Source organism: Mesoplodon densirostris, chromosome 14, assembly GCF_025265405.1.
Source record: "Mesoplodon densirostris isolate mMesDen1 chromosome 14, mMesDen1 primary haplotype, whole genome shotgun sequence".
In the NCBI taxonomy this organism is placed as follows: Eukaryota; Metazoa; Chordata; class Mammalia; order Artiodactyla; family Ziphiidae; genus Mesoplodon; species Mesoplodon densirostris.
This window is the reverse complement of record NC_082674.1, coordinates 89,171,029-89,197,888: the sequence shown is the minus strand read 5'-3', so window position 1 is coordinate 89,197,888 and position 26,860 is coordinate 89,171,029. Positions and strand designations below refer to the sequence as shown.

General features: G+C 51.6%; 2 protein-coding genes across 7 annotated transcripts; one reads left to right on the top strand and one right to left on the bottom strand.

Moving 5' to 3' along the window:
* Window positions 1–188: 188 nt before the first annotated feature.
* Window positions 189–2,966, bottom strand: INO80B (INO80 complex subunit B). Its single transcript, XM_060117297.1, has 5 exons — window positions 2,858–2,966; window positions 2,434–2,626; window positions 2,099–2,217; window positions 1,759–1,928; window positions 189–800 (listed from the first exon to the last, which is right to left on the bottom strand). Exons 1-5 carry the CDS (start codon window positions 2,964–2,966, stop codon window positions 270–272), a joined length of 1,122 nt encoding a protein of 373 aa, XP_059973280.1. The 3' UTR covers window positions 189–269.
* A 9,653-nt stretch (window positions 2,967–12,619) lies between these two features.
* On the top strand, window positions 12,620–26,736 carry RTKN (rhotekin). Of its 6 annotated transcripts, none has more exons than XM_060117157.1 (13): window positions 13,440–13,468; window positions 13,999–14,425; window positions 20,121–20,320; window positions 22,122–22,183; window positions 22,281–22,334; window positions 22,432–22,549; window positions 22,778–22,987; window positions 23,691–23,785; window positions 23,890–23,996; window positions 24,232–24,360; window positions 25,063–25,231; window positions 25,399–25,503; window positions 26,046–26,736. In XM_060117157.1, exons 2-13 carry the CDS (start codon window positions 14,354–14,356, stop codon window positions 26,378–26,380), a joined length of 1,656 nt encoding a protein of 551 aa, XP_059973140.1. In that variant the 5' UTR covers window positions 13,440–13,468; window positions 13,999–14,353; the 3' UTR covers window positions 26,381–26,736. The 6 variants fall into 6 exon arrangements, with proteins under 6 accessions (XP_059973138.1, XP_059973143.1, XP_059973140.1 ...); XM_060117158.1 differs by lacking the exon at window positions 13,440–13,468 and adding an exon at window positions 13,504–13,645 and having other exon boundaries at window positions 13,999–14,147; XM_060117156.1 differs by lacking the exon at window positions 13,440–13,468 and adding an exon at window positions 13,504–13,645.
* Window positions 26,737–26,860: the final 124 nt, after the last annotated feature.

Genomic DNA, 26,860 nt, shown 5'->3' with positions numbered 1-26,860 from the left:
AGGTAATCCCCCTGGAAGACGCAGGGTCACGAATGTCGGCTGGAGTCTGGGCGCGGGCTGGCTACTGTTCTTGGGCCCGGTGGACGTTTCCCTGGCGTCGACGCAAGCTCCGGTGGGGGCAAGATGTGTGTACGCGGCATTGGCCTACCCATACCCCATTACCCCAATTCTGTACAAGTCAAGGCACTGGATGAAATTTAATAGGGTGGGGAAGACACTGAAAACCGGGGACAGAGGAGACGGCACGGAGTCCAGATTGGGTGAGGGCCTCAGGAAGCCAGAAGTGGGGATCCGGGGCCCTCGGGCCCGCCCAGCCGCATCTGCAGGTTGATGCGGTAGCACTGCAGGCTGCAGAGCGCCTGGCCTGTGCGGGAGCAGGCATAGCGGCGCGGATGTGGACAGCCGGGGACGGAGCACCGAGGAACAGGGGCAGGCGGGGACGGCCGCTGCGACACAGGCGCGGGGGCGGGGACGCCAGCTGGGAAGGAGAGGGTGGAGCCTTGTGCCCCGCTGCTGTAGCGCACCATGGGGGCCGGGGCCGCGGCCCGCCCTCCCCGCCTCTCGCCCCGCGCGGCCCCTCGGCCTCCCCGCCCGCTGGGCGCCACAGTCTTGGTGAGGCGCTCGATAGTCTGGTTCTTGTGCTCCTCCGCCCGCCGAGCCGCCTGCAGCCGCCTCTTCCGTGCCCGCTCCTCACGCTTCAACAGCATCTCCTCGGTGAGAGCGGGGGCCGGGCAGCCCCCAGCCACAGGTAGTGACAGAATCGGGGAAGGCTGACTTCGAGCCTTCTGCAGCAGAGCTCGCTAGGGAGAGACGGGAGAGACGTCAAAATAGAGAAGTGAGGTCTGCCTGAACGGGGGAGGGGGAACAGGGGACATGGAAAGCAGGGTCTTGAGGAGAACAGGCCTGAGAGAAGGGGTGCAATGAGCACCCTCTCCAGGAGCCCTTAATACTGCCTCCTCTCAGGTCTCCAGACTTCCAGCTTTGGATCCTTGACTCTCAAGGGGAAAAGTATTGGTAATGTTACCTTCCTGCCTTGTGTACCGAAACTCTGTACCAGCTCTCTGGAGGCTTTTCTGTTGTTGTTTTAAATCTTTTAATCTCAATGGACAGCATCAACTGGATAACTGCTCAAGCCAAAAACTAACGGCTATCTTTGATTCCTCTCCTTCCCCCAACAAGTGTCTGTTTCCTAAATATATCCAGAATCCATCTGATTTTCTCCATCTCTACCATTTCACCTTGGTTCAAGCCACCACCATCTCTGACCTACTTCAACAGCGTCCTACCTGGTCTTGTGTCTATCCCTTACCACCACTAAGAGACCAAAGAAATCTACTGAAATATAAATCAAATACATCACTTCTCTGTAAACAACCTTTTGTGGTAGTCACACTTATTCTTCTCCTTGACCATGATTAGGCATGTTCCGCTCTCAGGGTCTTTGCCCCTGCTGGTCTCTCTGCCGGGAAAGCTCCTCTGGTATTGTAAATGTTATCTCTTTAGAGAGGTCTTTCCAGACTACCCTATCTAATGTTGTTTCTTTTCTACTTCTTTCTATTTCATCACCCTATTTTTGTTATAAACCTTACGGTTTTTCGAAATTATTTATTTACTGCACAAGAATACCAGCTCCATAAGAACAGAAACCTTGTCTGTTTTTTCTCCACTGCTGATATCCTTGCTGCCTAGCACAGTTCTTGGGACATGGAAAGTTCTCAATATAAATTTGGCAAGCAAGTAAAGACTGAACTAACTCACCTGTCGAGCAGTGAGCAGCCGTTCATTGATCTCCTTCTTGAGATCTCCGTTGTCATCCAGCTCCCCCTTCTCCAAGGCATCCAGCCACCTTTGTTCTTCCTCTTCCTCCTGACCCCCTAAGGCCCCGGACAAGTCCCGCAGTGGGGAGGGGGACAGATTACTGTCTTCATCTGGAAAGGAAAGTTGGAGAGCTAAAAGTGGAATTGTTCAGATGGGGAACCCTAATTTGGCCAAGTTAATACTGGGACACGCAAAATTCTCACCTTCCTCAGAACGAACCCTCTTCCCTTAACCAGGTATAATGAGAAACCCAGTTTCCCCACCTCCAGACCCTTCTCACCCAGCCAGGCACGGTACTGCTCAAGGGGGACTCCTTCCACGGGTTCCTCTTCATTGTCCACAACCATAAGGGGAGAGGGTGAGCGAGGACCCTCAGGGATCACAGTGAAGGTAGGAACACTGCAGAGAAGCAACCACTCTGTAAGCTGAGCAACTGTCTCCTCCTGCTCAGTACATCCAGCCTTCCCTCACCCTCTTGGGTTCTTGCTGCATTAACCTGGGCCCTGAAGTCACAGCGTCCATTCTCTGTCTTCTGAAAAGCGCAGCCAGCTTCTGCTTCTATCTCTACCTGCTCCTGAAGTCCCCCAAGTAAAACCTCGGCTCTCTTGGCCTCACCTTTTGGTGCCCAGGACCTGCCCGCCCAACTTGATTTTGAGTTTGAGCTGGGGCTTGGCAGGAGACGGCTGCGTGGGCCCAGCCTCCTCTTCCTGGTAGTGTTTCTTCTTGTGTTTCTTCTTGTGCTTCTTGTGCTTTTTCTTGTGCACTCCGTGGCCGTGGGCACCCGCCAAACTCAACTCCAGGGCTTCCCCTGCAGAAGGAGAGCCTGTCAACGGTGTACATCAGGAGCGGCTCAGGGAAATCCCAGAAGAACCCAATACCCCTGAGGGGTCCTACTCTTCCCGCGGTATTCGCTGTTACCATAACAACAGCCCCGCCTTTGTCTTTCCCACCTGTGGCGAAGTACCCAGGAAGCTCGGAGGAGCAAGAAAGGGACTCCTTTTCTGCGAAAGCCTAAGTTGCTTTATCGATCCGCGCTTACCCGGCTCAGGGGCCTCCATAGCCCCAGAGGTGCTCCCGCGCCGCCACAGCTTACTCATGGGGTCCTGCAAGGAAAAGGGGCTGAAAATAATCGGAACACAAGCAGACATACCTTTTCCGCCCCACGGAACAACTTATCCCAGCAAATAACCGGGTACTTCCGGTGCGTAGCAACCATGCTTGTGCGGGGCAAGCTTTGCAGTTTAAAAATCCTCCGGAAGAAACAATGCTCCTTCCAACAAGGGTCCCGGGCTCTTTGAGACCGGGAGCGGTCCGAGGGCCACGGCTTTCTGCTGGCTCCGCATCCACACAATCGAGATCAGAACTCAGCGCGGGCGATTCAATTATTACTACACTCAAGCATGATGAACGTATATTGCAGACCAAATTTGGGGCTAGGCTATGAGAATACAAAGATGAATATGAACACTTCTCTCTGCCTTTGAGGAGCTTACAATTTGGTGGAGTACGTAAGAAACTGTATTGCCGGCAAAATGGCAGAAGGGCTTAACAGCACAAGTGCCCTACCAGCAGGGCAAATGATATTTAAGCCTAAATTCTATATCAGTAGAGAAATGGATAAATGAATTATGGTGCATCTGTCCAATCTGGAACACAAAAGCTAAGAGCTGATAAGTAATTGATAAGATTGACATGGAATTTATATCCAAGTGGGTAATAGCATTGGAAACAATCTAAGTGTGCCTCTAAAGAAAAACCAAACTAATTTGGTACAGGGATTTGATACATCCATACAGTGGGAAGCTATGCTGCCGTTAAAAGAAATGAGGCCCCAGAAGGCTACCCAAGAAACTGGTGACATCAATTCCAATGGATAGTTGGGAGAACGAGGGTGAAGGGAGACTTATTCTTCATAATATACCCTTTTGTGCCTATTGTACTTTGTCTAAAACATGTATGTTTTACCTAATTTAAAAAAAAAGGAACCAGGTAGATCTGTATGTCCTCACATATGAAATAAGAAAGGCAGGTTTCAAGATGAGGTGATCCCATTTATTTTTTAAGTTTTAAAAATTAATTAATTGGTTTATTTTTGGCTGCACTGGGTCTTCGTTGCTGCCCAAGGGCTTTCCCTAGTTGCGGAGCATGGACTCTAGGCACACGGGCTTCAGTAGTTGTGGCATGCAGGCTCAGTAGTTGTGGCGCCCCAGCTTAGTTGCTCTGAAGCATGTGGGATCTTCTGGGACCAGGAGTCAGACTTGTGTCCCCTGTATTTGAAGGCGGATTCTTAACCACTGCGCCACCAAGGAAGTCCTGTGGTGATCCCATTTAAAAAGGTATAATATGCTACTACATTCACAGAAAAAACATCAAGGAATGTATACTATACCGTTAACGGTGATTATCTTTGGAAGCTGGGGTTGGGGAACTTTCACTATCTAGATCTGTAGTGAATTTCCTTTCCTTTCCTTTCCTTTCCTTTTCTCTCTCTCTCTCTCTCTCTCTCTCTCTCTCTCTCTCTCTCTCTTTCTTTTTCATTTAAAAATATTGCTTAGTATTTTTTGTAATGAATTTTCTTACAGCCTATATATCACATTTATAATTAGAAAAAAGCCCTGTATATAATATATATGGGATACATGTCTGAACAAGGTAGCAATAGTGAACATAGTAAGGGAAGAACTGATTCAAGAGATATTTCATTGATGAAATTTAAAGGAATTGATGAACAATTACATATGAGAATTCAGGAAGAAGTCAATGTAGTACAGTGATTAAGATTAAGAGAATGAACTTTGGAGTCGGAGAAGCCTATTATCAAATTCCAGTTTACTGGCTATGTAACCTTAGGTTCACAGTTATTTAAGCTCTCTGAACCTCATACTCCAGCTCTGTAAAATGGAATGAAGTAGTGTCTCCTGTATAGGATTCTTTCAAGGAATAAAGCAAATCAAGAATGCAAAGTACCTAGGGTAGTATCTGGCACATAGTAGATGTTCAAAAAACAAACAGCAACAATAATAAATGACTTCTAGGGACTTCTTTGGTAGTCCAGCAGGTAAGACTCTGCCCTCCCAATGCAAGGGGCCCGGGTTCGATCCCTGGTCAGGGAACTAGATCCCACATGCAGCAACTAGGAGTTCACATGCCGCAACTAAGGTCCAGCACAGCCAAATAAATAAATAAATAAATACTTTTTTAAAAAAAAGAGTCCGCATGCCACAACTAAAAAGTCCACATGCCACAACTAGGACCCAGCTCAGCTAAAATAAATAAATAAATAAATAAATAAATAAATAAATAAATAAAAATTTAAAAACGACTTTTATATTTCTAGCCCAAGTATTAGAGAGAACGTAGTGTTTTGTTTTTTGTTTTTTTTTAAATAAATTTATTTATTTATTTTTGGCTGCGTTGGTTCTTTGTTGCTGTGCACGGGCTTTCTCTAGTTGCGGTGAGCGGCGGCTACTCTTTGTTGTGGTGCGCGGGCTTCTCATTGTGGTGGCTTCTCTTGTTGCGGAGCACGGGCCGTAGGCACGCGGGCTTCAGTAGTTGTGGCACACAGGCTCAGTAGTTGTGGCTCGTGCACCATGGCATGTGGGATCTTCCCGGACCAGGGCTCAAACCCGTGTCCCCTGCGTTGGCAGGCAGATTCTTAACCACTGCACCACCAGGGAAGTCCCCATAGTGTTTTAAGTAAAGATTAGAACATAGGAAGAGAAGCAAGTAAGAAGAATATCATTTAGTGTTACCCAAGGTGAATTTAAAGTGCATGTGGGAAATCAAAACTACAATGAGGTATCACCTCACACCTGTCAGAATGGCCATCATCAAAAAATCTACAAACAGTAAATGCTGGAAGGGGTGTGGAGAAAAGGGAACCCTCTTTCACAATTGGTGGCAATGTAAATTGGTACAGCCACTATGGAGAACAATATGGAGGTTCCTTAAAAAACTAAAAATAGAGCTACGATATGATCCAGCAATCTTACTCCTGGGCATATATCTGGAGAAAACCAGAATTTGAAAGGATGCATGCACCCTGATACTCATTGCAGCACTATTTACAATAGCCAGGATATGAGAGCAACCTAAATGTCCATCGACAGAAGAATGGATAAAGAAGATGTGGTACATATATACAATGGAATATTGCTCAGCCATAAAAAGGAATGAAACAATGCCATTTGCAGAGATGTGGATGGACCTAGAGATTATCACACAGAGTGAGGTAAGTCAGAAAGAGAAAAACAAATATCGTATAACATTGCTTATATGTGGAATCTAGAAAAAATAATACAGATGAACTTCTTTGCAAAGCAGAAATAGAGTCACAGATGTAGAGAACAAACTTATGGTTACCAAGGGGGAAAGGGGGGGTGGGATAAATTAGGAGATTGGGATTGACATATATACACTACTATGTGTAAAATACATAAATAATGAGAACCTACTGTATAGTACAGGGAACTCTATTCAGTGCTCTGTGGTGACCTAAATGGGAAGAAAATCTAAAAAAGAGTGGATACAGCAACTAACACAACATGGTAAAGCAACTATACTCTAATAAAAACTAATTAAAATAAAATAAAGTGCATGTGGGAATGCCCAGTTGGAGATGGAATACTGAAGGAGAAGCCAATGCAGAAGGTATGATTTGGGGCATCATCATCAGCATAAAAATGGAGGTCCCCCTCAAGGGATGGGAATAGATGAGACATTCCAGAATGATCAAGCAGATGAAGAGGAAAGGACCAGGAACAAACCCAAGTGGACACCAGTCCTGAACAGGCAGGCAGAGGGGCAGGCAGGGTTGGGAAGAGATCAGAAGAGGCAATAAAGGTACCCAAGGGCAGAGATTATCAGCAGACGAAGGCTATGATGAACTGTGTACAGTTCTGCGAAGGCTAGGTTGAGCTCCAAGCAGAGTATGCGTTCTAGCAGGGAGTGAAGGCAATAGTTCTCTATCACCAGGAGTTAAAGTGAGGGATCACCTGCAGTTAGTATTTGTCAAACATATTAGAGTTTATAACCTGCTTTCATGTCCCTTCCCTCCCTTGATCCCCATGGCAACTCCATGAGGAAACTGAGGCTTAGAGAGGTTAAATGATTTGGCCAAAGCCACACAGTTAGGGAGTGGCAGAGCCAGCGTCAAACAGAAGCTTCCTGACACTAGACCCAGTGGTGTTTCCTCAACATCTTGATGCCCAGCAGGGAGGAAGTGGTGACAGTAAGTAAGTAGCCATGGGCTTCATTTTTTTTTTTTTTTTTTTTTTTTTTTTTTGCACGGTACGCGGGCCTCTCACTGTTATGGCCTCTCCCGTTGCGGAGCACAGGCTCCGGACGCGCAGGCTCAGTGGCCATGGCTCACGGGCTCCGCGGCATGTGGGATCTTCCCGGACCGGGGCACGAACCCGTGTCCCCTGCATCGGCAGGTGGACTCTCAACCACTGCGCCACCAGGGAAGCCCCATTATTTTGTTTTGTTTTTAGTTTTGCTTTGTTTAGTGTCAGAGAGGTTTGAGCAGGTTTGTAGCCTGAAAGGAAGAATTTTGTCCTTCCGAAAAAGTTCTTAGCTTATTTTTTAAATATAATTTTTGAGGAAAGAATTTCAAACTTACAGAAAAGTTGCAAGAAGAGTACATAGAGCTCTCTTAGCTCCTTAAATCAGAGTCTACAATTACTAACATTTACTATTTCCTCCCCTTCCTCTCCATTATCATTATTCCTATTCTGATCATTCTGAGAGCAAGTTGCAGACATGATGCCACTTCACCCCTAAAGAGTTCACTGCGTATTTCCTCAAAAACAAGTACACGGGCTTCCCAGTGAGAGGCCCGCGTACTGCAGAAAAAAACAAAAACAAAACAAAACAAAAAACAAGTACACAATTCTATAACCTTTGTGCAACCCTCCCAATCAGGAAATTAACACTGATACAATACTATCATCCTATCCACGGATCCCATTCAAATTTCACCCACTTCCCAATGTCTCCCTTTCCTTTCTAGGCCAGGATTCAAATCCAGGATCATGCATTACATTTCCTCATCATATCTCTTTGATTTGCTTTAATCTGCTAGAACACTTCCTCACTCTTTCCCTAACCTTTGTGACCTTTACAATTTTAAAAAGTATAGGCTCTTCGGGGCTTCCCTGGTGGCGCAGTGGTTAAGAGTCTGCCTGCCGATGCAGGGGACACGGGTTCGTGCCCCGGTCCGGGAAGATCCCACATGCCGCGGAGAGGCTAGACCTGTGAGCCATGGCCACTGAGCCTGCGCATCCGGAGCCTGTGCTCCGCAACGGGAGAGGCCACAGCAGTGAGAGGCCCGGGTACCGCAAAAAAAAAAAAAGTATAGGCCTTTGATTCTGTAGTATGTCCCTCAACCTGGATCCATCTGGTTTTTCTTCAAGTCAAGACTTAAATTCTTGGCAGGAGTACTACTCAAAAATTATTATGCTGTGTTCTTCTCAGTGTATCACATCAGGGGGCACATGACGTCAGCTTATCCCACCACTGATGACGCTAACCTTGATCACCTGCTCAAGGTGGTGTCTGCCAGTTTGCTCCAGCGTAAAGTCACCATTTCTTTTTTCTAATTTGTTTTTTAATTTTTTAATTTGGCCATGTTGTGTGGCTTTCAGGATCTTAATTCCCCAACCAGGGATCAAACTCAGGCCCCAGCAATGAAAGCGCCAAGTCCTAACCACTAGACAAAATCACCATTTTCAACTTTGTAGTTAATGAGTACTTTCTGGAGAAATACTCTGAAACTACTCTGATATCCTGTCCCCTATATGAAACTTCCACCCACCAGGCATAATAGCCATCGATGAATATTGTATGAATCAGTTCTACCTTAATAATTGCCAAGTGGTATTCTACTCCCGTTATTCCATCTACACGTGTTAGTTGGCATTCTGTGGTGAAGTGGAGCTTTCTTTTCTCCTTACATTCAGTTTCATATGTATTTATTTGTATCGGTATAGATTCCTGTTTCATTCAATGAGTTGTAGTCTATTATTTATTTTGATGCTTAAATTTGTCCTAGATTTGGTCAGTGGGCATTTCTTTAAGATGACTTCTGTGTCCTTCTGACACATCTCCATCATTCCTTTAGCACTTTTTTACTTCCCAGCACTACAAAATGTTTCGGGTTCACCTTGTATTCTCCCTGGATAAGGGGTGGGAACCCTTGGGAGACCAAGCATTAGGGACATATGGCTGAGGTTATGCCGAGGCCACACCAAAGTCTCACCACAGGAACCTGCTGATGAGGATTTCCCTGCTAGCAGAGCCAACCACTCCTCATGAATTATCCCTGTGTCTTGTTCTCACTCTTTCAAGATTCAAAGTCCAGTTGGTAGCATTCCAGTTGGTTGCCTTAGGCCAACTGCCTACCCCTGGACTGTGAAGAAGTGGGAGGAAGGATGAATGTCCTTCTCCAGCTGCCAAAAAGAGGCTAGAGCCTCAGCCTACCAGAGTTGTCCACAGTAGGGGTCTGTGTAACAATAGAAAGATAATTTGAATACTGGGTGGCTAATAAGCCCTTCCCAAATATCTACTTCATAGTTGGGGAGATGGAGATACAGATGTAAGAAAAGGAAAAATTTGGAAATATTATGCAGTGAACAAGTGGTATGTGGGTAAATACTTAACGAAATCTCCCCAGGGGAAACAAAGTAGCCCTGGTTTACAGTGTTCGCCTGTTTCTGTTGTGTAAAACTCCCACCATGGCCAATTTCATTACTGAGCACAGAGTTGGCAAGACACATAGTAGCACACCATGACATAGCATTTCAACCATACGGACACTATAGATGTAAACAACCTCAAGGGATAATGGGAAAATGCAGTAAAATAATTAGGAAGTGATGAATTTTGAGTTTTATCACCTTTGCTTTAATATAATTTATTTAGTTGTGAGTTTTTATGATTCAATTATTAATTAAAGCCGTGTTTAACAGCTGGAATGCACAATTCCAGAAAATTCAGCAGTTGTCTCTCACGAGCCAATATAAGGCGTCAGCATGCCATGGCGCCAGGCTGTGTCTCAGTGTTTTTCTCTGATGGTGGGGAAAGTGTGCTTTTGTTCATTTATTCTTTACTTTGTATTATTTTTTAAGTGGTAGAATAAGGATTGTTTTAAAAAACTGTATGTGTGTTTTCAAATAAGAATTTAATTAAAAAATAATAACTCCACAGAAACTTTGGCCTTTGTTTCTCTACCACTGGTTGAGAACAGTGTAAGCTGGCTTCCCAAACTCCAGTCACAGCCTCCTCCAAATGATTTATGCAAATGGATGCCAGACTATGATCTCTAAAATATAACTTTGGTTGTGTCATTCCTTTCCCCAAATCTTCAGTCACATCGAGTGCAAATTCTCTGGCAAGATTTGAGCTCTATCTACTTCCTTTCCAAATGCCTTCCATTCCTCCAGCTCTTGTCAGGGGTTTTTAAACCCTTCTTTAGGGCCCATGTCCCACAGGGGTGTGTGTGTGTGTGTGTGTGTGTGTGTGTGTGTGTGTGTGTGTGTGTGTGTGTGTGTGTGTGTGCGTGTGTGTCTCCGCGTGCAGCTGAGGGCCTCTGGAGAGGACAAGATGTGGGGCTCCAGCCCCTGCTTCTATCACAGCAGCTCTGATTATATTTCACACGTTGCAGGTGAGATTTCATTTGGAGAAAAAAGCATTCTGCTGCTAAAAGCCAAACATTTGAAATGAACAATTTTAGTCCAACAGCATGGCTCATCCCAGTCAAGCACTCTCAAATCTGTATGCTTTCTTTAGGCATCTCATTTGTTCACTTACTTCAAGTGATGGTTTATTGAGTACTTCCTATGTGCCAGGCACTGAGCATAAAGCAGTGGACAAGACAGACTCTCCCTCCCTGGGGAGCTTACAGTTTAGAGGAGTGACAATAGATATTTGAAGAAATTCAGAAACAGTGCCTTTCCTTTCCCCTCACTCCTCTTTGAGGTTTATCTCAGAGGCCACAGATTTATAAAATCTTTTGATCTTCCTTTCCTACGACAGAAGAACTCCCTTCTCCATGTACACTTTTGTATGTCAAGGATGTTTGTTGCTTTTCCTGTCCAGCGTCCATTCCCTCACCTTCTGGTAGTAGTACCTGGAACAGTCTTTCAGAAAACACATCTCCCTCCCCCATCTCTCTCCCAGCTCACTGGGTTCCATTTGTTTTCCAGGAGTGGGAAGTGACCTAGGCCTGGCCAACTGGCAAATAAAATCCTCCTTAGCCACAGTGATTGGTTCAGGTCTGGCCACCCCTCTGCCTACAGTGATTGGTTTGAGATGGATAAATCATCCCAAATGGCCCATAGTGAATCCCAGACATGTGTAGGAGCTTCAGGGAACAGATGCTCCCTTTTCTGCTGAATTTAAGTCTGAAAATATGATAGACCCAGAATTTTTGGCAACAATCTTGTTATGCTGTGGAGAGTGAAGCTAACATGGAGGAAACTAGAGCCAGATGAAGGAGAGGGACGGAATCCTTGTGATGCTGAATGCCTGGGTCAAGCCACAACTAAAGCCTGACCCCTGGACATTATTGTTCCTTAAGTCATAAATTTCCCCTTCTGCCAAAGTAATTTTAGGTCAGGTTTTCTAAAAGAATGTTGAGCATTTTGTCATAGCAGAGCAGTTCTAACCTGGGCTCTCTAAAGCTATAAGCTGGTATTTCTCTGGCTCTGGCTGTGAAGGAGCCCCACTCTCTCGCGCGTTCTCCCCAGTAAGTTCATAAGTCCCCAGAAAACTCCTCGTGTGTGGTCAGCAAGCTAATCCTCTGCCATTTCCTTCTGTCCCGGAGGCTGGGGGTGGCCCCTTTTTCTGCAGAAGCTGTGAGTCCTAACCCTGTTTCAGCCACCCAGCAAAACAGCTGAGAGCCCATTTGAGGTCACAGATATCCTCACCCTCTTAAGGCACTTAAAGTCTGGGTCCAGGGAGCTGAGGTCGCTGGTGCCCCATCCAAGGGCACAAAGGTGCTGCACCTGATCATTTTTCTTCATAGTTACACTTACAGGGTGCTTGTCTTGTGCCAGGAACTATGCTGGGCATTTTACACTCATTCTCATATGTAATCCTCATAGCGACCCGAGGAGTGGAGGTAATTACTGTATCCCCATTGCACAAGTAAGAAAACTGAAGCTCAGAAAGTTCAGTGACCAAGCCAAGGATCCACGGTTAGTAAGTAACAGAACGGGGTTACCAGACACGTGAATTGCGGCCACTAGGGACGGAGGGGAGCTTTAGTGGGACATTTGGGACAGTAGGAAGTTGAAACAGTCGCCTCAGAAGCTGCTTAGAGGTGAGATTGGGCGCCGTCCCAAGGCCGGGCCGTGCGCCTCTCGGCGATCCCTGGGCCTCGGGATTTTCCGCGCGCAGGGAGTCTGGCTAGCCGAGTGGTGGCGGCCGCGGGGCGGGGCTTCTCTGGGCTCGGCCCTTGCTCAGGTGAGGCGCTGGTTACCCGGGCAGGAAGGGACGACGCGCCCCCTCAGTGCTCGCGAGGTGCAGGCTGCCCCGGCTGTCGGGCCAGGCCTGCTTGGGGCCCGGGACGGGCCCGGCGGGCAGGGCCTTTGGCGGGGGCGGGGGGCTGGAGTGGAGGGAGAGCGCGCCGCGCCCTGCCCGGCCCAGGTGTCGTCTCCGGGGGCGGAGTCTGGGAACCGGGCCGTGGGAGATTCCCGGCCGGACTAGCTGGCGGCAGTCGAGGGACAGGAGCCTACGAGACAAGGCCGGGCCGGGCGGCGCGGGGCGTGCAGAGGGCAGGCAAAGGCGTGGGACCGCCAGCATGTTCTCCCGAAACCACCGGAGCCGGGTCACCGTGGCCAGGGGCTCCGCCCTGGAGATGGAGTTCAAACGCGGCCGCTTCCGACTCAGCCTCTTCTGCGACCCACCGGAGGTGAGAGACCCGCGCCCCACAGCCTGTCTCAGCCGTCTGGGACAGCCTGCATCATCAAGCCTGACCTCTCCGCCAGGTCTGCCCGCTTCGCTGAAACCCTCCCCAGCTGCTCCGCTGTGGCTGGGACAGTCGGGAGTGAGGGGGCTCCTTATGAAAGACTTGGGATTATTTCCCAACTTTCAGCCTCCTTCCCTGGGGCCGAAGAGGAGTCCAGCCTCTACAGGTGGCTCCTCGGCCCACCGCCCCACACGTTGCTCAGGCCTGAGCCTTACCTGTAACTCCCTAAAGAGGCTCAGGAGGGTCTGAACGATGCCGGGCTGAGCTAGGACTGAGAGGGCGAGTAGCCACAGCAGAGGCTATCCCCAGGGTCAGCGCTCCTTCCCTGCTTGGCCTGGAAAGGGTTAAGTGAGAGAGGTCCTTCCTCACCCCTCCCTGCCGGGATTCCAGGCCTGGCTTCTGCACTTTACCCTACAGCCTGCCCAGAACAAAGGCTCTTTCACACCGGTGACCCAGCGTCCCGGGCCTTCGCTGACTTAGAAGCTAGTGGGCCTCGGGGAGAGGACCTCTGTCGAGTCCAGCATAAGCAACGCCGCGTGGGGCCAGTGTGGGGGAGTGAGGGACGAGGCCCAGGGACCCGGAGGAGGGGCCTGTGAGCTGGGGCCGCCCCCGGGATAAGCCCGGCCTTTCGGGGGCCGTAGCGGAGGAGCCGGGGCGGAGCCGCTGGGACCCGGCGGAGCGGTGTGTGACTCCGTGGGCCTGGGGTGGAGGGGGGTGGCAAAGCTGCAGCTGGCTGGGAATCGGGGCTGGTTTCCTGTCTGGAAGGGAAGGGGCCCGCAGAGGGGAGCGGGGGCCGCAGCAGCTAGGCACACCCCCGCCTTTCTCCCTCCGTCTCCTCCCTTCTGCTGGAAAAGCGAGGTAACTGTGAACCCAGGGTGGGGCGGGCTGGACGGGGGCCCCAAGCTGGAAGAGGTGGCCCTGGGGGTTGGGCCGCATTTACCCCTGTCTCACTCCCTGGGCTCGCTCACTCAGGTCCTCACCGTTATCCTTCTTCTTCCTCAGACTAAGCCAGAACCCCTTTCAGAAAGCAACCTCCCGACAAAGCCCACGACTCTGTAGAACCTGCATGCAGTGTCCCCTCCCTGCCCCCTTCCAGTTGTGCCTCCCCTCACACCCTACCGCACACAGACTCTCTGTCCACCAGGCCAGGGGTGTGGGCGGGGGCTGGGGAGGGGCCAGAGTGGGAATGAAAGAGCCTTTTTCTTCCACAGCTGGGAGAACAGCTGCCACCAAAGCAAGACTGGACACTCTGTGCCCAGAGTCCCCTCTGCAGCTGGCCTCCTCTCCGGGGACCCTGCTCATCCTCACCTCGCTTTCCTTTCCCTCCATGCCTGGCTCCCATCAGGGCCCTGGAACAGCGGTAGGCAAGGGAAGTTTTTCACAGCAGCCAGAGGGGTGTAACGGGAGCGCACGAGGGAGAGGGGCTGCCTCTGCCCTCTGTCCAAGGACTGCCCACCTCTTTCAAGACCAGGGGAGCAGCGGGAGGAATTGTGGGGCAGCGTGGTGCTTGCTCGCCCCACCCTTCTGAGGGGTCAACAAGGGAAGGGGCACCTGGGGGGCACAGAGATGCAGGACAGATTGCACATCCTGGAGGACCTGAATATGCTCTACATCCGGCAGATGGCGCTCAGCCTGGAGGTAACGCCCCCACCCCTGGAGTGCACCTCCTCCACAGCGTCCCGGCCCATCTCTGCTCTGCCCTTTCCTACTGGGGCCGAGCGGGGAGAGCGGAGCCCGCTCCAAGTGGGGAGACGGACAGGTGGTTCTGTAAGCCCTTCGTTGGGTGCTACGTGTGGACCCAGGTTCAGTTCTGCCAGTTAGAGTACTGTGTTGGCAACAGGGTCTTCACACCTGTTTCTGGAAGCTCTGTGGTTTGGTGTGGCTGTGTGTTCTGGGGCTGAGGGCTCCTTTTAGGTATGGGAAGAGGAGGGGGGTTCAATGTGAGAGGTCTGCAGGAAGGAGATGGCCTTACCAGAGACGGGGAAGGGGACTCTAGGGCAGGATTCTGTGGCCCCGAAGATGGCAGGGAGCTGTTTATTCTTTTTTTTTAAATAGATTTATTTTATTTTTTAAAAATTAGTTAGTTAATTAATTAATTAATTTTTGGCTGCATTGGGTCTTCGTTGCTGCTCGCTGTCTTTCTCTAATTGCGGCGAGTGGGGGGTTACTCAGCATTGCAGTGCACAGGATTTTCTCATTGCTGTGGCTTCTCTTGCTGTGGAGCACAGGCTCTAGGCACGCAGGCTTCAGTAGCTGTGGCACGCAGGCTCCAGAGCACAGGCTCAGTAGTTGTGGCACACGGGCTTAGTTGCTCTGTGGCATGTGGGATCTTCCCAGACCAGGGGTTGAACCCGTGTCCCCTGCATTGGCAGGAGGATTCTTAACTACTGCGCCAACTGGGAAGTCCTTTTTTTTTTTTTTTTTTTTTTAGTTTTTGGCCGCACCCCACAGCATGTGCGATCTTAGTTCCCCGACCAGGGATCGAACCCACACCTCCTGCATTGGAAGGCAGAGTCTTAACCACTGGACTGCCGGGGATGTCCCTCATCTATTTATTCTTAATCACATTTATTGAACACCTACTATATGTCAGCTTCTTTCTAGATCTTGGGATACCTCAGTGAACAAAACAGGAAAGGTCCATTCTACTGGGGGAACAGACAAGAAGCGTGCAAACAAATAATCTCACATAGTGAAATTATGATGAAAACGGGGGGGGGTGTAATAAAAATCGGGTGGGGGGGGCAGCATTAGATGTAGGAGCCAGGGAAGGCCTCTGTGAGCTCTTTGAGCTGTGACCAGAAGGATATGAAGATATGTAAAGATGGGTGGGAGGGCTTTCCAGACAGAGGGCACAGTAAGGGCAAAAGGCTCTTAAATGAGGATGATGGTGGTATGTTTGCGGAAGAAGGAGAGCCAGTGGGGCTGGAACATCATAGCTGGGGTCGAGCTGATGGGGGGAGCCAGATTATTCAGGGCTTTGTAGGCCATGACAAGGCATTTAGATTTTACTCTAAGTGTGATGTTGGCTCGTGGAAGGGTTTTAAGCAGGGGGACAACTTATCTAATGTTTTACAATGATGGCTGTTGTGTTTGAAAGGAATAGGCTAGGCAGGGGTGCGGGGTGGGAGGGAGAAGGATTGGCCAGACGAATAGCAGAAGACCACCAGCTAGGAGGTCGTTATAGCCTTAGGGGAGTGAACCTGGTGGTATGGATTAAATGCTCATGGTGGAAATAGGGAGACGGGGGTGGATTTCAGATGATGGTGGTCGATCTGACAGGGCTTGCTGACGTACTGGACATGTGGGTGCAGCCAAGAGAGGGCTCCAGGATGATCCTCAGGTGTGTGGCTAAGGAACTGGGCGATGTGGTCATTTACTGAGGTGGGGAAGAGAGAGGCGGCTGTGGAAGTGACCACCTGAACCAGGCAGGGGGTCGCTGCTAAGCGAGGTCAGGGGCAGGACAGTGGCGAGTCCAGCTCAGGAGGGGAGTTGACTGCACAGATGTCTGTACCTCAGCCGGGTCCCCACTCCCTACATCATGGCAGACATTCCGGGTCAATCATGGCAGTCTTCACCAACAAATCCACGCGTGGCCTCACAGTCTTTCTCAGCTCAACCTTGGCATAAGATATGCAGGTTGTGGCCTTCATAAGGGCACTGCATAGTGGCGGTGCGAGGAGGGGACACCTTTATCTAATGTGTCTGCCTGGAGAGGATCATCTTTTTCTAAACTGGAGAAAGGTGCCCAAGGCTCCCATCGGGACTCTGATACTACACGTTGCCCTGTCCTGGCATATGAGATAAAGCCTGTTTGCCATCCCCAGTCCTCTGCACTGACCATGTTACTAGTTACCTGTGGCTATTTAAGTTTAAACTTTAGTTAATTAAAATGAAATAACATTAAAAATTTAGTTCCTTAATTACTCGAGCCACATTTCATGTGCTAGATGGCTACTGAACATTTCCATCATTGCAGAAGATCTCATTGGCCATGGCTGGTCTAGGTATTTACATGTTCGAATTCTGCGTGCCTCCCCCTCCGTGTAATTTTTCTTCATAGGAGCTCTGCCCAAGTTCTGGGGACGAGGAGGGGGCTTAGATTTCCCTTTGGTCATCTCTCATTCAGTCTTGGGTTGGTTGAGGGTGCTGTGTTCTTTCTCCAGGAAGCTCAGCAGTTCCCCAACCCCCATACCATTGATGTTTCAGGGATTAGCAAGAGAGGTAGTCCTGGAAGTGTAAATTCAAGAAGACTTTCTGGAGGAGGCAACTTAAGCTGAAATTAAAGAGAAGGTGGGAGGGCTGGGCCCAGGTAGGGGTTAGACTTTCCCATTTAATCCTCAAACAGTAGGAGGTGGAATTACCACGCCCTCCCACCCCCAGTTTACAAACAGAGGCTCCAGAGGTTAAGTTCTCATGGCTAGTCAAGTTCCTAAGCCAGGATTTGAACTTAGCCCTGGTGGAGATTCTAAAGGGAACATAAGGTGATGAGAAGCAGAGAGGGAAGTCAGAGACAGAAGGGAGTGGGAGGAACTGGAAAGGCTGTCCAGAGAGCGCCTACTGTGTGCTGTCCCTGATGTCCTACTGTGTGCTGGGGCTTCTGCCCATGACTCCTCCTCCTTCAGCCCCTTGCGCCCTGAGTGGAGTCCAGTTTAGGGTTCTTCCCCAGGGGAGTCTGGTGAAAGTACTGCCGGCTTGGGAAAAGAGGGTGTGTGGGTGGGGAGGGGGGCGACTTGGAGCTATACCTGAGGTACGGAGATGGGGGTGAAGCTCCGGGATCCAGAGCCTGCGTCAGGATTCCCGAGATGCCCGGCCTGAAGGGTGGGAGATTTCTGTGGCACTCTCCGCCGAGGGCCGCGGGAGAATGGATTCGGACCCGAGTGCATGGGGGGAGAGTGGTAGCCAGGGTGTCTGCACCCCCAGTCCGACTCATCCAGGCTGGATACAGCGACTTCTCTGCAGCCCCAGTTATTCCGATGTATACACTATCCCCCTCCCGCATGCACCCGGGCCAGGAGTCACCTTGGAGGGCAACTGCAACCCGGAGGGGCCCCCTGGCTTCCGGCAGCTCCGGAGCCTGGAGCCCTCTCTAGAGTGAGGCCGGTGCTCCCGGAGATACCGTCCCTCCGCGACTAGGTCTCTATGGTTAGCACCACCCGGAGCCTAACCGGGCCAAGCGCACAGAGGGACTGAGGGACCGCCTGCGTTCCGGAGCCCCTCGGCCGCTCTCGCGGCAGCTGGTAGATGATGTCATCGGCGCTCGCTGCGGGCGGGGCGGCTCCCCGGACCGGGCCCAATGCCCGCGTTGCGCCGCACGTGCAATGGACAGGGCTAGGGAAGAATCCGTGAGCGCTGGAGCCGGGACCAAAAGGCTAGTCAGGAGGGGGCCTGCGGACGCTGCTAGGCCCCACCCCCCTCACCTGTTTGGGGGTGTTTGTGGTAGAAGCTAGATGCAGAATGGGGTGGGGGTTGGCAAGCAGCAGACCGTAGCAGAGGGGGGACCCTGGTGCAGGCAGTCATGGTGGGGGTGGGGGCAGCTGTGTAGTCTGAGAGGGCTTCCTGGTGGAGGCGGCGTAGGTACCCGGTTGGCCTATTTCTGAAGGGTCAGGAAGGGAAATGTGGAGAGTGAGGGTGATGAGATGAGGTGAGACGTGATGAAAGTCTGGCCCAGCTCAAGTAGGGAAGGAAGAATCAGCAGGGAGGCTGGACAAGGCAATTCCCGGAAGCAGGAATTTCGGGTGTTGAGGTCTTGGAGACTTGAAGTCTGGAGTCATCAGGAAAGAAGCAAGGGCACAGAGTGTGGAAAAGAGCCGGTGTGGGGAGGAGAGCCGGTGTGAGGGAGAGACGGGTTTCGGTTCTGTGCAGCCACGTTCACCCTGCTCTTCCAGCCCTGTCACTCCACTTGGCTTGCCTTCCGCTTTGTACGCTGTAACAGGGCTAGTCTTCCACCTCTTCTCTGAAGCCTTCCCCATCACCTCAGCCAGAAACAAATAGCGTCTGTTTCCTGTGAGCGTGTTTGTCCCATGACATGGCACTTATGGAGCAGCCATTAATGTCTGCATCTCTCACCTCCCAGCTGGATTTCAAATATGGAGCTTTGGACAGCACAGGGATGCTCCAGTGTTATTGGGTGAAAGCTACTGGGCTGACGTAGCATCATCAAAATAAGCACCCGCCCCCACGCATACCATACGCTGTGCATTGGGCATTGTGCTCAGTGCCTACTCACTCCTGACCTGCTCCACCTGTCTTCCCATCCCCATTCCTTGCCTCTGTCCTCACCTCCCAGACTCAGAGGGCCAGCAGGTGGCAGGTTCCCAAAGTTGGGGTGTGTACTGCATTCTCTGCAGCGTGGATGAACACTGTAGGCGGTACGCTCCTTCTCCACTGACCCCTTGCCAACTAAATGTCCTCTCTCATCACTTGAGTCTTTGGGGTAAGCCAGGATGGCCTTTACTATCTGTGGCCATTCCCTTTAGGTGGCAGTTCTCAGCCTGGGCTGCACCTCAGAGTCACTTGGGGAATTTTCCAAAAAATGCACATGCCCCACTCTTAGAGATTCTTATTCTGCTACTCTGAGGTGGGGTCTCGTGATTTATTATTATTTTTTAACTCAGAAGATTTAATTTTTTAAAAGGTAACACAATTTCCAATAGTACAGTAGTAAAGGAGCATATATATAAAGTATCATAAATTGATTTTCCATTCCTGGCTCCCAGCCCCACAGCCACTACTATTTTATGCATGTCTATGGATATGTATATGCATATATATATATATGGTGCACAAATGGTAGCATGCTGTAATACTGTTCTTTCTTTTCTCACTTCATATATTTTGAAGATTGCTTCATTTTTGCACACATGTCTACCTTACTCTTTTATGTCTGCAATAGTCCATATTCCATGGTATAGATGTGCTATAACTTATTTAACCAATGCCCTATTGAAGGACTTTTAATCTTGGTGTTTTAGAATGATGCTGCAATGAATATGGCTCTGCCCACAAGTGTAACTATACCTGTAGGATAAACTCCTAGATGTTGGATAGCTGGATCAGAGGATATGTGAATTTGTAGTTTTTACAGGTTTTTCCAAGTTGCGCTCAAAAGAGGCTGAAAAAATGTATACTCCCAGAGGGAGTAGAAATTTTAACAAGGTCTCTCTGGTTACATGTGGGCTGCTGAGGTTGAGACTCAACCCTTGCCCCTTAGTTGCCTGAAACAAGTTTCTTGTCAGTTTCTTGTGGACCACAGTCCACTTGGGAATGAAGGGTGCTTCAACCCGTCCCCCAATTGACATTTCCTTCTCATCCTTATCCCCACTCCGGCTAGGACACAGAGTTGCAAAGAAAGCTAGACCATGAGATCCGGATGAGGGAAGGGGCCTGCAAGCTGCTGGCGGCCTGCTCCCAGCGAGAGCAGGCTCTGGAGGCCACCAAGAGCCTGCTGGTGTGCAACAGCCGCATCCTCAGCTACATGGGCGAGCTGCAGCGGCGCAAGGAGGCACAGGTGCTGAGCAAGACAGGCCGGCGGTGAGCAAGGGGCAAGCGAGGCTTTATGGGAGTAGTGGCGCAGTGTGTGTGTTTATGGAGTATGGAGTATGGAGCACCCTGAAGATGACTTCCTGGTGAAGACTTACCAGGGTCCTAGAAGACACCTTGGTGTTTTACCACCGCAGTGTGCTGCCCAGAGGTGCACTAGTGAGTTGTAAGACACTGGCTCAGGAAAGCCAGTGTATCTGGTGAAAGGCTGGCAGTCTGAGGAGTAGTAATGCAAAAGTGCTAATTTGCTAAGCCCTGCCTGTGATCTGATGAGTCTGGCTGGCTGGCTTCTGGAAAGCTAATTTTCTCATAGCTGGTTCACCAAATGGCCAATTTGCTAAATGACCAATTTACTGTAACTGACAATAGTTCCTTGTACCTGGGGTTTGCCTCATTAGAGTCAGGGATTGGGAAAAGAAATAATAATAATAAAAAACTTAAGGGAAAGCCTTAAATTTACCTTAAATTAAGCCTTCAATTACCCATTCACGTAAATTAGATTGTGCGCTAAAAGGACTCGACTCTTGGATGTGAAACACAACGTACGCTGGCATTAGACTCTGCTGATCTGACAAATCTGTAGTGAAATGGTTGAGGCGATGTTCTGGTAAAACTACAATGTGGGAAAAAATATTTGGCAAATTGATCATTCTGAGAACTGACCATTTTTGGTGAACTGGTCATTTGGAAAATTGGCTTCTGGCAAAGTAACCTGCTTGATCCCGCAAGGCTGAGTGGGGAGGAGGTCCAGGCCCCTCACCGACATAGTGTCATCCCAGCTCATCCATGAAGGCTGCCACAAGGAGAGGCTGCCAGGAGGCCTCCAGAGTGCACCCATGAAGACACCAGGGGAAGGCTGCTCCGTAAAGTTAAACGAAGAGCAAGCAGGCATGGGGACACCTTCTACTGTGAGTTTGCTGTCTCTTAAGAGGCGGCCCTTGACAGGCTCTGCCCTGCCCAAGTCCCCGCACAGCCCACACAGTGTGATCTGAGGTGCACCCCAAGGCCCTGGCAGCTAAGCACATTGCCATCAATGCTACATCATCTAGTTTAAGGCTAAGCCGCTAATTTCATTATAATGAATTATAAATTAGTATGGATAAGCTGGCCATCACCTTAGGAGAGGGACACATGCTCGGTGAGTCCTAATGATGGGCGGGGAGGGGAGCAAGGCCGGACGTCCCCCCTGCGGTGGGGGGACTGGGGAACGTGGGGCACTGGGAAGGTTCGGCGCATCTAGCCAGAGGGGTAGAGGAGAAGTCAAAGCTGAGGGGCGGAGGGAGAGAGGTTTGCAGTAAATGGAACACAAGTGTTCCCTACTTGGGTTCCTGAGTTTCTGACTGATCCAGTACCCTCCTTTACTGCAGTGATGAGATGGTGGAGACAAGCAGCCTCCTTTGTTGTTAAACAGAAAGCCTGCAAACTCCTCCAAGCCTGGGGGTTGATGGAGAAGAGTCCTTAAAAGGGAGTCTTTCCCTGTGGGCGCCTGTGTCCTCAAGCCCCACTTCTCCCTGGCAGGAGTCTGGGGAGGTGGTCAGGAAGGGTGCTTGCGCGGGGGGCGGCCTGAGCTTGTACTGTGTGTGTGAGCTAAGAGCCTCTAACGTTCCCAAGCCCAGCAACCTCCTGGGTTCAACTGACAACTCTCCCTAACAGTCCTTCAGCCCTGCCATGTCAGCCTGGCTGGGACCTGGCAGCTGGGTCCTGGGCCAGGGGGGTCCTAGAGCCCTTGGGAACCAGACCCAGGGGGAATAGTGTCAAGAGGCCGGGCTAGGACGTTGTGATTTGCCCACAGGCCTTCTGACAGTGGGCCGCCCGCCGAGCGCTCCCCCTGCCGCGGCCAGGTCTGCATTTCCGGTAAGAAGCACCACTACCCCCGCTGTTGGCATTCTCGGCCCAATGATGGGATCTCCTGCCCCGTCGCAACATCTGTTCCTACCCCTCTGCCCCTCAGATCTCCGGATTCCACTCATGTGGAAGGACACAGAATATTTCAAGAACAAAGGCGGTGAGTTCCACACACGTGGGACAGATTTAAGGGAGTGACCCTGAGATTGGAGGTCCCTGTGGGGCACGTCTTTACCGGTTTTGCTCTCTGTCCCCAGACCTGCACCGCTGGGCTGTATTCTTGCTGCTGCAGATAGGGGAACACATTCAGGACACGGAGATGGTCCTGGTGGACAGGACCCTCACAGACATCTCCTTCCAGAACAACGTGCTCTTGTGAGTACGAGCACCTCATCCCTGTGGCTCCCTCCTTTCTCTACTCTGCTCGAATCCTCGGGTGAGGTAGCCACAGGGGAGGGGAGGAAGAGGAGAGGGAGGGAGGGAGACGGGCCTTCCCTGTGGAGCTGTCCTGTACTTGCATGGCATCCCTCCTCCGCCACAGCGCCGCTCCCTGGACTTCCCCAGACCACCCTCCTGTCCTCCCTTCCTCCCATATTCCTACAGTGCCGAGGTAGGGCCAGACTTTGAACTGCGGCTGGAGCTGTATGGGGCCTGCGTGGAAGAGGAGGCGGCCCTGGCTGGAGCCCCCAAGAGGCTTGCCACCAAACTCAGCAGCTCCCTGGGCCGCTCCTCGGGGAGGCGTGTGCGGGCATCGCTGGAGACAGCTGGGGGCTCAGGGAGCAGTCCCATCTTGCTCCCCACCCCGGCTGTTGGGTAAGGCCCTGTATTCCCCCACTGCCCTCAGCTGGCCACAGGTGACCTCTGAGCTGTGTTGAGCATGCAGAACCTGTTGTGCACTGCTGCCGGGACATGCAGATAGATATGGATAAGCAGTGGTCACACAGCTGGGAGGCACTCTGGCCTGTACCTCGGGGCTTGTACCCCGAGCCAACTGAGAAGACCAATAGGAATGCAGGAAGAGCTAGGCTCTGGGGTCATCACTTTCTGGCAGCAGCAAATACATCTCATGTGGATAGAACAGAGTAGCCCTGGTTGAAGCAGGGTGGCCTGGGTCCTGTGGTGCTGCCTACAGGCGCCTGGAGGCACCTAGTGGAACCACTGGGTCTCTGAGCAGCAGTCTGAAAACCTTCCGGGTAATGAAGAGAATGCTTATTTTGGAGACAGACATAGATTCAAATTCCAACTCTACCGCCTAAGCTGTATTTATGGGCAGATATCTTAACCTCTTTAAGCCTCAGGCTGCCTCAGGGCTGTTGTGGGACCACAGTGGGATAACATATTTAAAGCACAGGCCCCGGCACTTAGCAGGAGTGCAGTACATGTCCCAACCCCTGTGGGGGAGGCAGGCTAGTTTTCTGCGGGGCAGCCTGAACAACGCGGCAGACCTGCTCAGCTTACAGCCCCTGCCGTCCGACGCGCCCCTCACGCGGCTGCCGCCCACTTCTCTGTCCCGCAGTGGTCCCCGTTACCGCCTCCTGGCTCACACCACGCTCACCCTGGCAGCAGTGCAAGACGGGTTCCGCACACACGACCTGACCCTCACCAGTCACGGTGAGTATGTGTGTACGTGGGGGACGCTGGGTGGTGAGAAGAGGGGCCGTTGGCTGGCCCCCTTCACACTCCCCGCCCTCACCCTGCACCTCCTCCTCCCCCAGAGGAGAACCCCGCCTGGCTGCCCCTTTATGGTAGCGTGTGTTGCCGTCTGGTGGCTCAGCCTTTCTGCATGACCCAGCCTACGGCAAGTGGTGTCCTCAGGGTGCAGGTGAGGGGCCCTGAGGAGTGGGAGGAACAGGGAGAGGGCAGAGGAGAGCCAGATGACCCAGGAACCAGAGAACTATTGAAAAAGCGAGATCTGGGTGGAGGAAGGAGGGGCGTGGCAAGACGAGGGGAGGATCAGACAGGAGGGCGGGCAGAAAGGAGCAGGTTCTCTGTGGGGGGCTGGGAGGAAGGGTGCTGGGGGTGTGATTCCCCTAGGAAACCTTGAGTCATTTATGCAGCAAGCTGGGGAGCTGCAGGACTGGGTGCGAGTGCATGGAGTCTTGAAAGGCACAAACCTCTTCTGTTACCGGCAACCTGAAGACACAGACACTGCGGAGGAGCCGCTGTTTACTATCGCGATCAACAAGGTGATGAATCCCTGGTGGTGAAGCCACCCAGGCGGCAGGGCTCGGGAGCCTCTCCATGAGGCCCCGGGAGGGTGGGCACAGACCTCAAGGAGATCAAAGCTAGCCTCCCGTTCCAAACAGCACCACACCCAGCTTCAGGGCCAGGGTTGTTGGGACCATATTCTCCCCAGCCAGCATCACTGGAAAATGATTGCCCCTTCTACTCACCAACCTTAGCCCCTGCCAAGCCTCAGAGAAGGTTCTAGAGCCAGTTTAGGCCTTTTCATCCTCCTTCCACCTTTCCCCTCAGACTCGATCTGCATCTCCCTCACCGTTTCCTGGTTTTCTTTCCCAACCCATGTCCAAGGAGCCTCTGTTTCCTAGCTCTTTTGCTAGCATTCCTGCCGACTTTCATAAAAGTACTGAGGGACCTCCGGCCTCGGCGCTCCTGCTCCCGCCTGCCTCCTGCCCTCCCTCGCGCAGCCCCTCCTTCCCCGTCTCCGTCTGCTCCTCTTTTCCTGACTTAGGACGACCTGTCTCATCCCCTTCCTTTCCTGCTCTTTTCTTTCCGCTCTGGTCAGTAGGAGGCAAATGAGAGGGCTTCGTGAAAGCCCCACAGGCTCCTCCTTCTAAGGCAGGGACGACCAAGCCTGCCTGATGTCACTGCTGACTTCTGTGACCAAGGTGAAGGTGGTGGAAGCAGATCCTGTCTTTCTCCTACAGGAGACTCGAGTCCGGGCAGGGGAGCGGGACCAGGCAGTGGGCCGGCCCTTCACCCTGAGCATCAGTAACCAGCATGCGGAGGATGAGGTGACACACACCCTTCAGGCAGAGAGTCGGGGAGCCCTGCAGAGCTGGATGGAAGCTCTGTGGCAGCTTTTCTTTGACATGAGTAAGAGGAGGGGGCTGGATTGAACCTTCGGGAGGGACTGTGGATCGTTACTTTTACCAAAGGCCTCTATTTCAAGAATGTGTGTCAAGGGATGTAGCAGGGGAGAGGGTAGCCTGGCCCTCTCACAGTCCTCCCCCTACCCACCCCAACCAACGTCCTCCCTGCAGGCCAGTGGAAGCAGTGCTGCGATGAAATAATGAAAATTGAAACCCCTGCTCCTCGGAAACCACCCCAAGTACTGGCCAAGCAGGGGTCCTTGTACCATGAGATGGGTGAGTGAAAGTGCACTGTGGCATCCTGATGGGAATTTGGATTGGCGGCTTCAAGGGAACCAGATAATGGAGATGGAGAGAAAGCACACTTTGGGCTAAGGCAGATCTCCCTTCTCCAACCCTTCCTAAAACCACCTCCACCAAAGTTCACAACAGAACCCATAGAACCAGATTCATTTCATGGATGTTTTTTTCCCGTAATTTCTTCTTTCCTGTTTCCCTTTCTGCATGCGGATTCCTGTCTCTTCCTGACCCTTCACTTGCCGGCACTGCTTTCATTTTCCTCCTCTTTCTTGGCTTCTTCACCTGCTTCTGCCCACCCTCCTCTCCCTGTCCACCCTGTCCCCCCATATCCCAGTCTTGTCAGAACCTGTGACTCCGGGGGGCCCGAGGGAGGGGCTGCTCCTGCAGGATAACGCGATCTCAGCTGAGATCCAGGCTTCGCTTTCCTTCTACAGTGACAGGCGATGCTCAGGGCTGAGTAGGTCTGAGGCCCAAGCTCTGACTAGCCCCCTCCCCTCAATCCCTTCCCGGTGCCACAGCTATTGAGCCGCTGGATGACATCGCAGCGGTGACAGACATCCTGGCCCAGCGGGAGGGCACGAGGCTGGAGACGCCCCCACCCTGGCTAGCAGTGTTTACAGACCAGCCTGCCCTGCCTGACCCCTGCTTGCCTGCTTCAGTGGCCCCAACCCCAGCCCAGACCCATTCCCGGCCCCGGGGGAGACCCCGAACGTTCTCCCTGGATGCTGTCCCCCCAGACCACTCCCCTGGGGCTTCTCACTCGGTTGCCCCTCTACCCCCGAAGCGGTCCCCACAGTCCAGAGGCCTCTGCAGCAAAGGCCCACCCCACACTTGGCTCCAGTCCCCAGTGTGAGACGGTGTGCTGGCACAGGATCTGGTCAGAAGAGGAGATGATCTGTGTGCCGCTGGGCTCTGGATTCGGCGCTGTTTGTAGCAGGTTGGCCAGCTTGGCCTCCCCGTCCCCTGCTGGACCGGGGACAGGCTGGGGAGGGGGAGCAGAAGCCCCTTTTAAGCTGTGGTTGCCATGGTGCTGAGGGACTCATTCCCAGGGCTGGCTGGGACCCCCTAAACCCTTCCTGGGAGAAAACTGGAACCAACCCTGCCCTACCTCCCGCACTAACCAGCTTTGAGGATGGCACTGACGAGCCCTGGGAGGGAACGCGCCTCCCTTGTGACTCCCACATGGACCATTAAAGTTATTTAACATCAGCCTTCGCCCGGTTCTTGAGGACAGGTTGCCTCTTGGCTTGGCCTGGACCTGCCACATCCCCTCACCCCTGGAGCTTAGTTCACTAGTTGTGAAGTATGACTATGATACTGAGTAATCAGACAA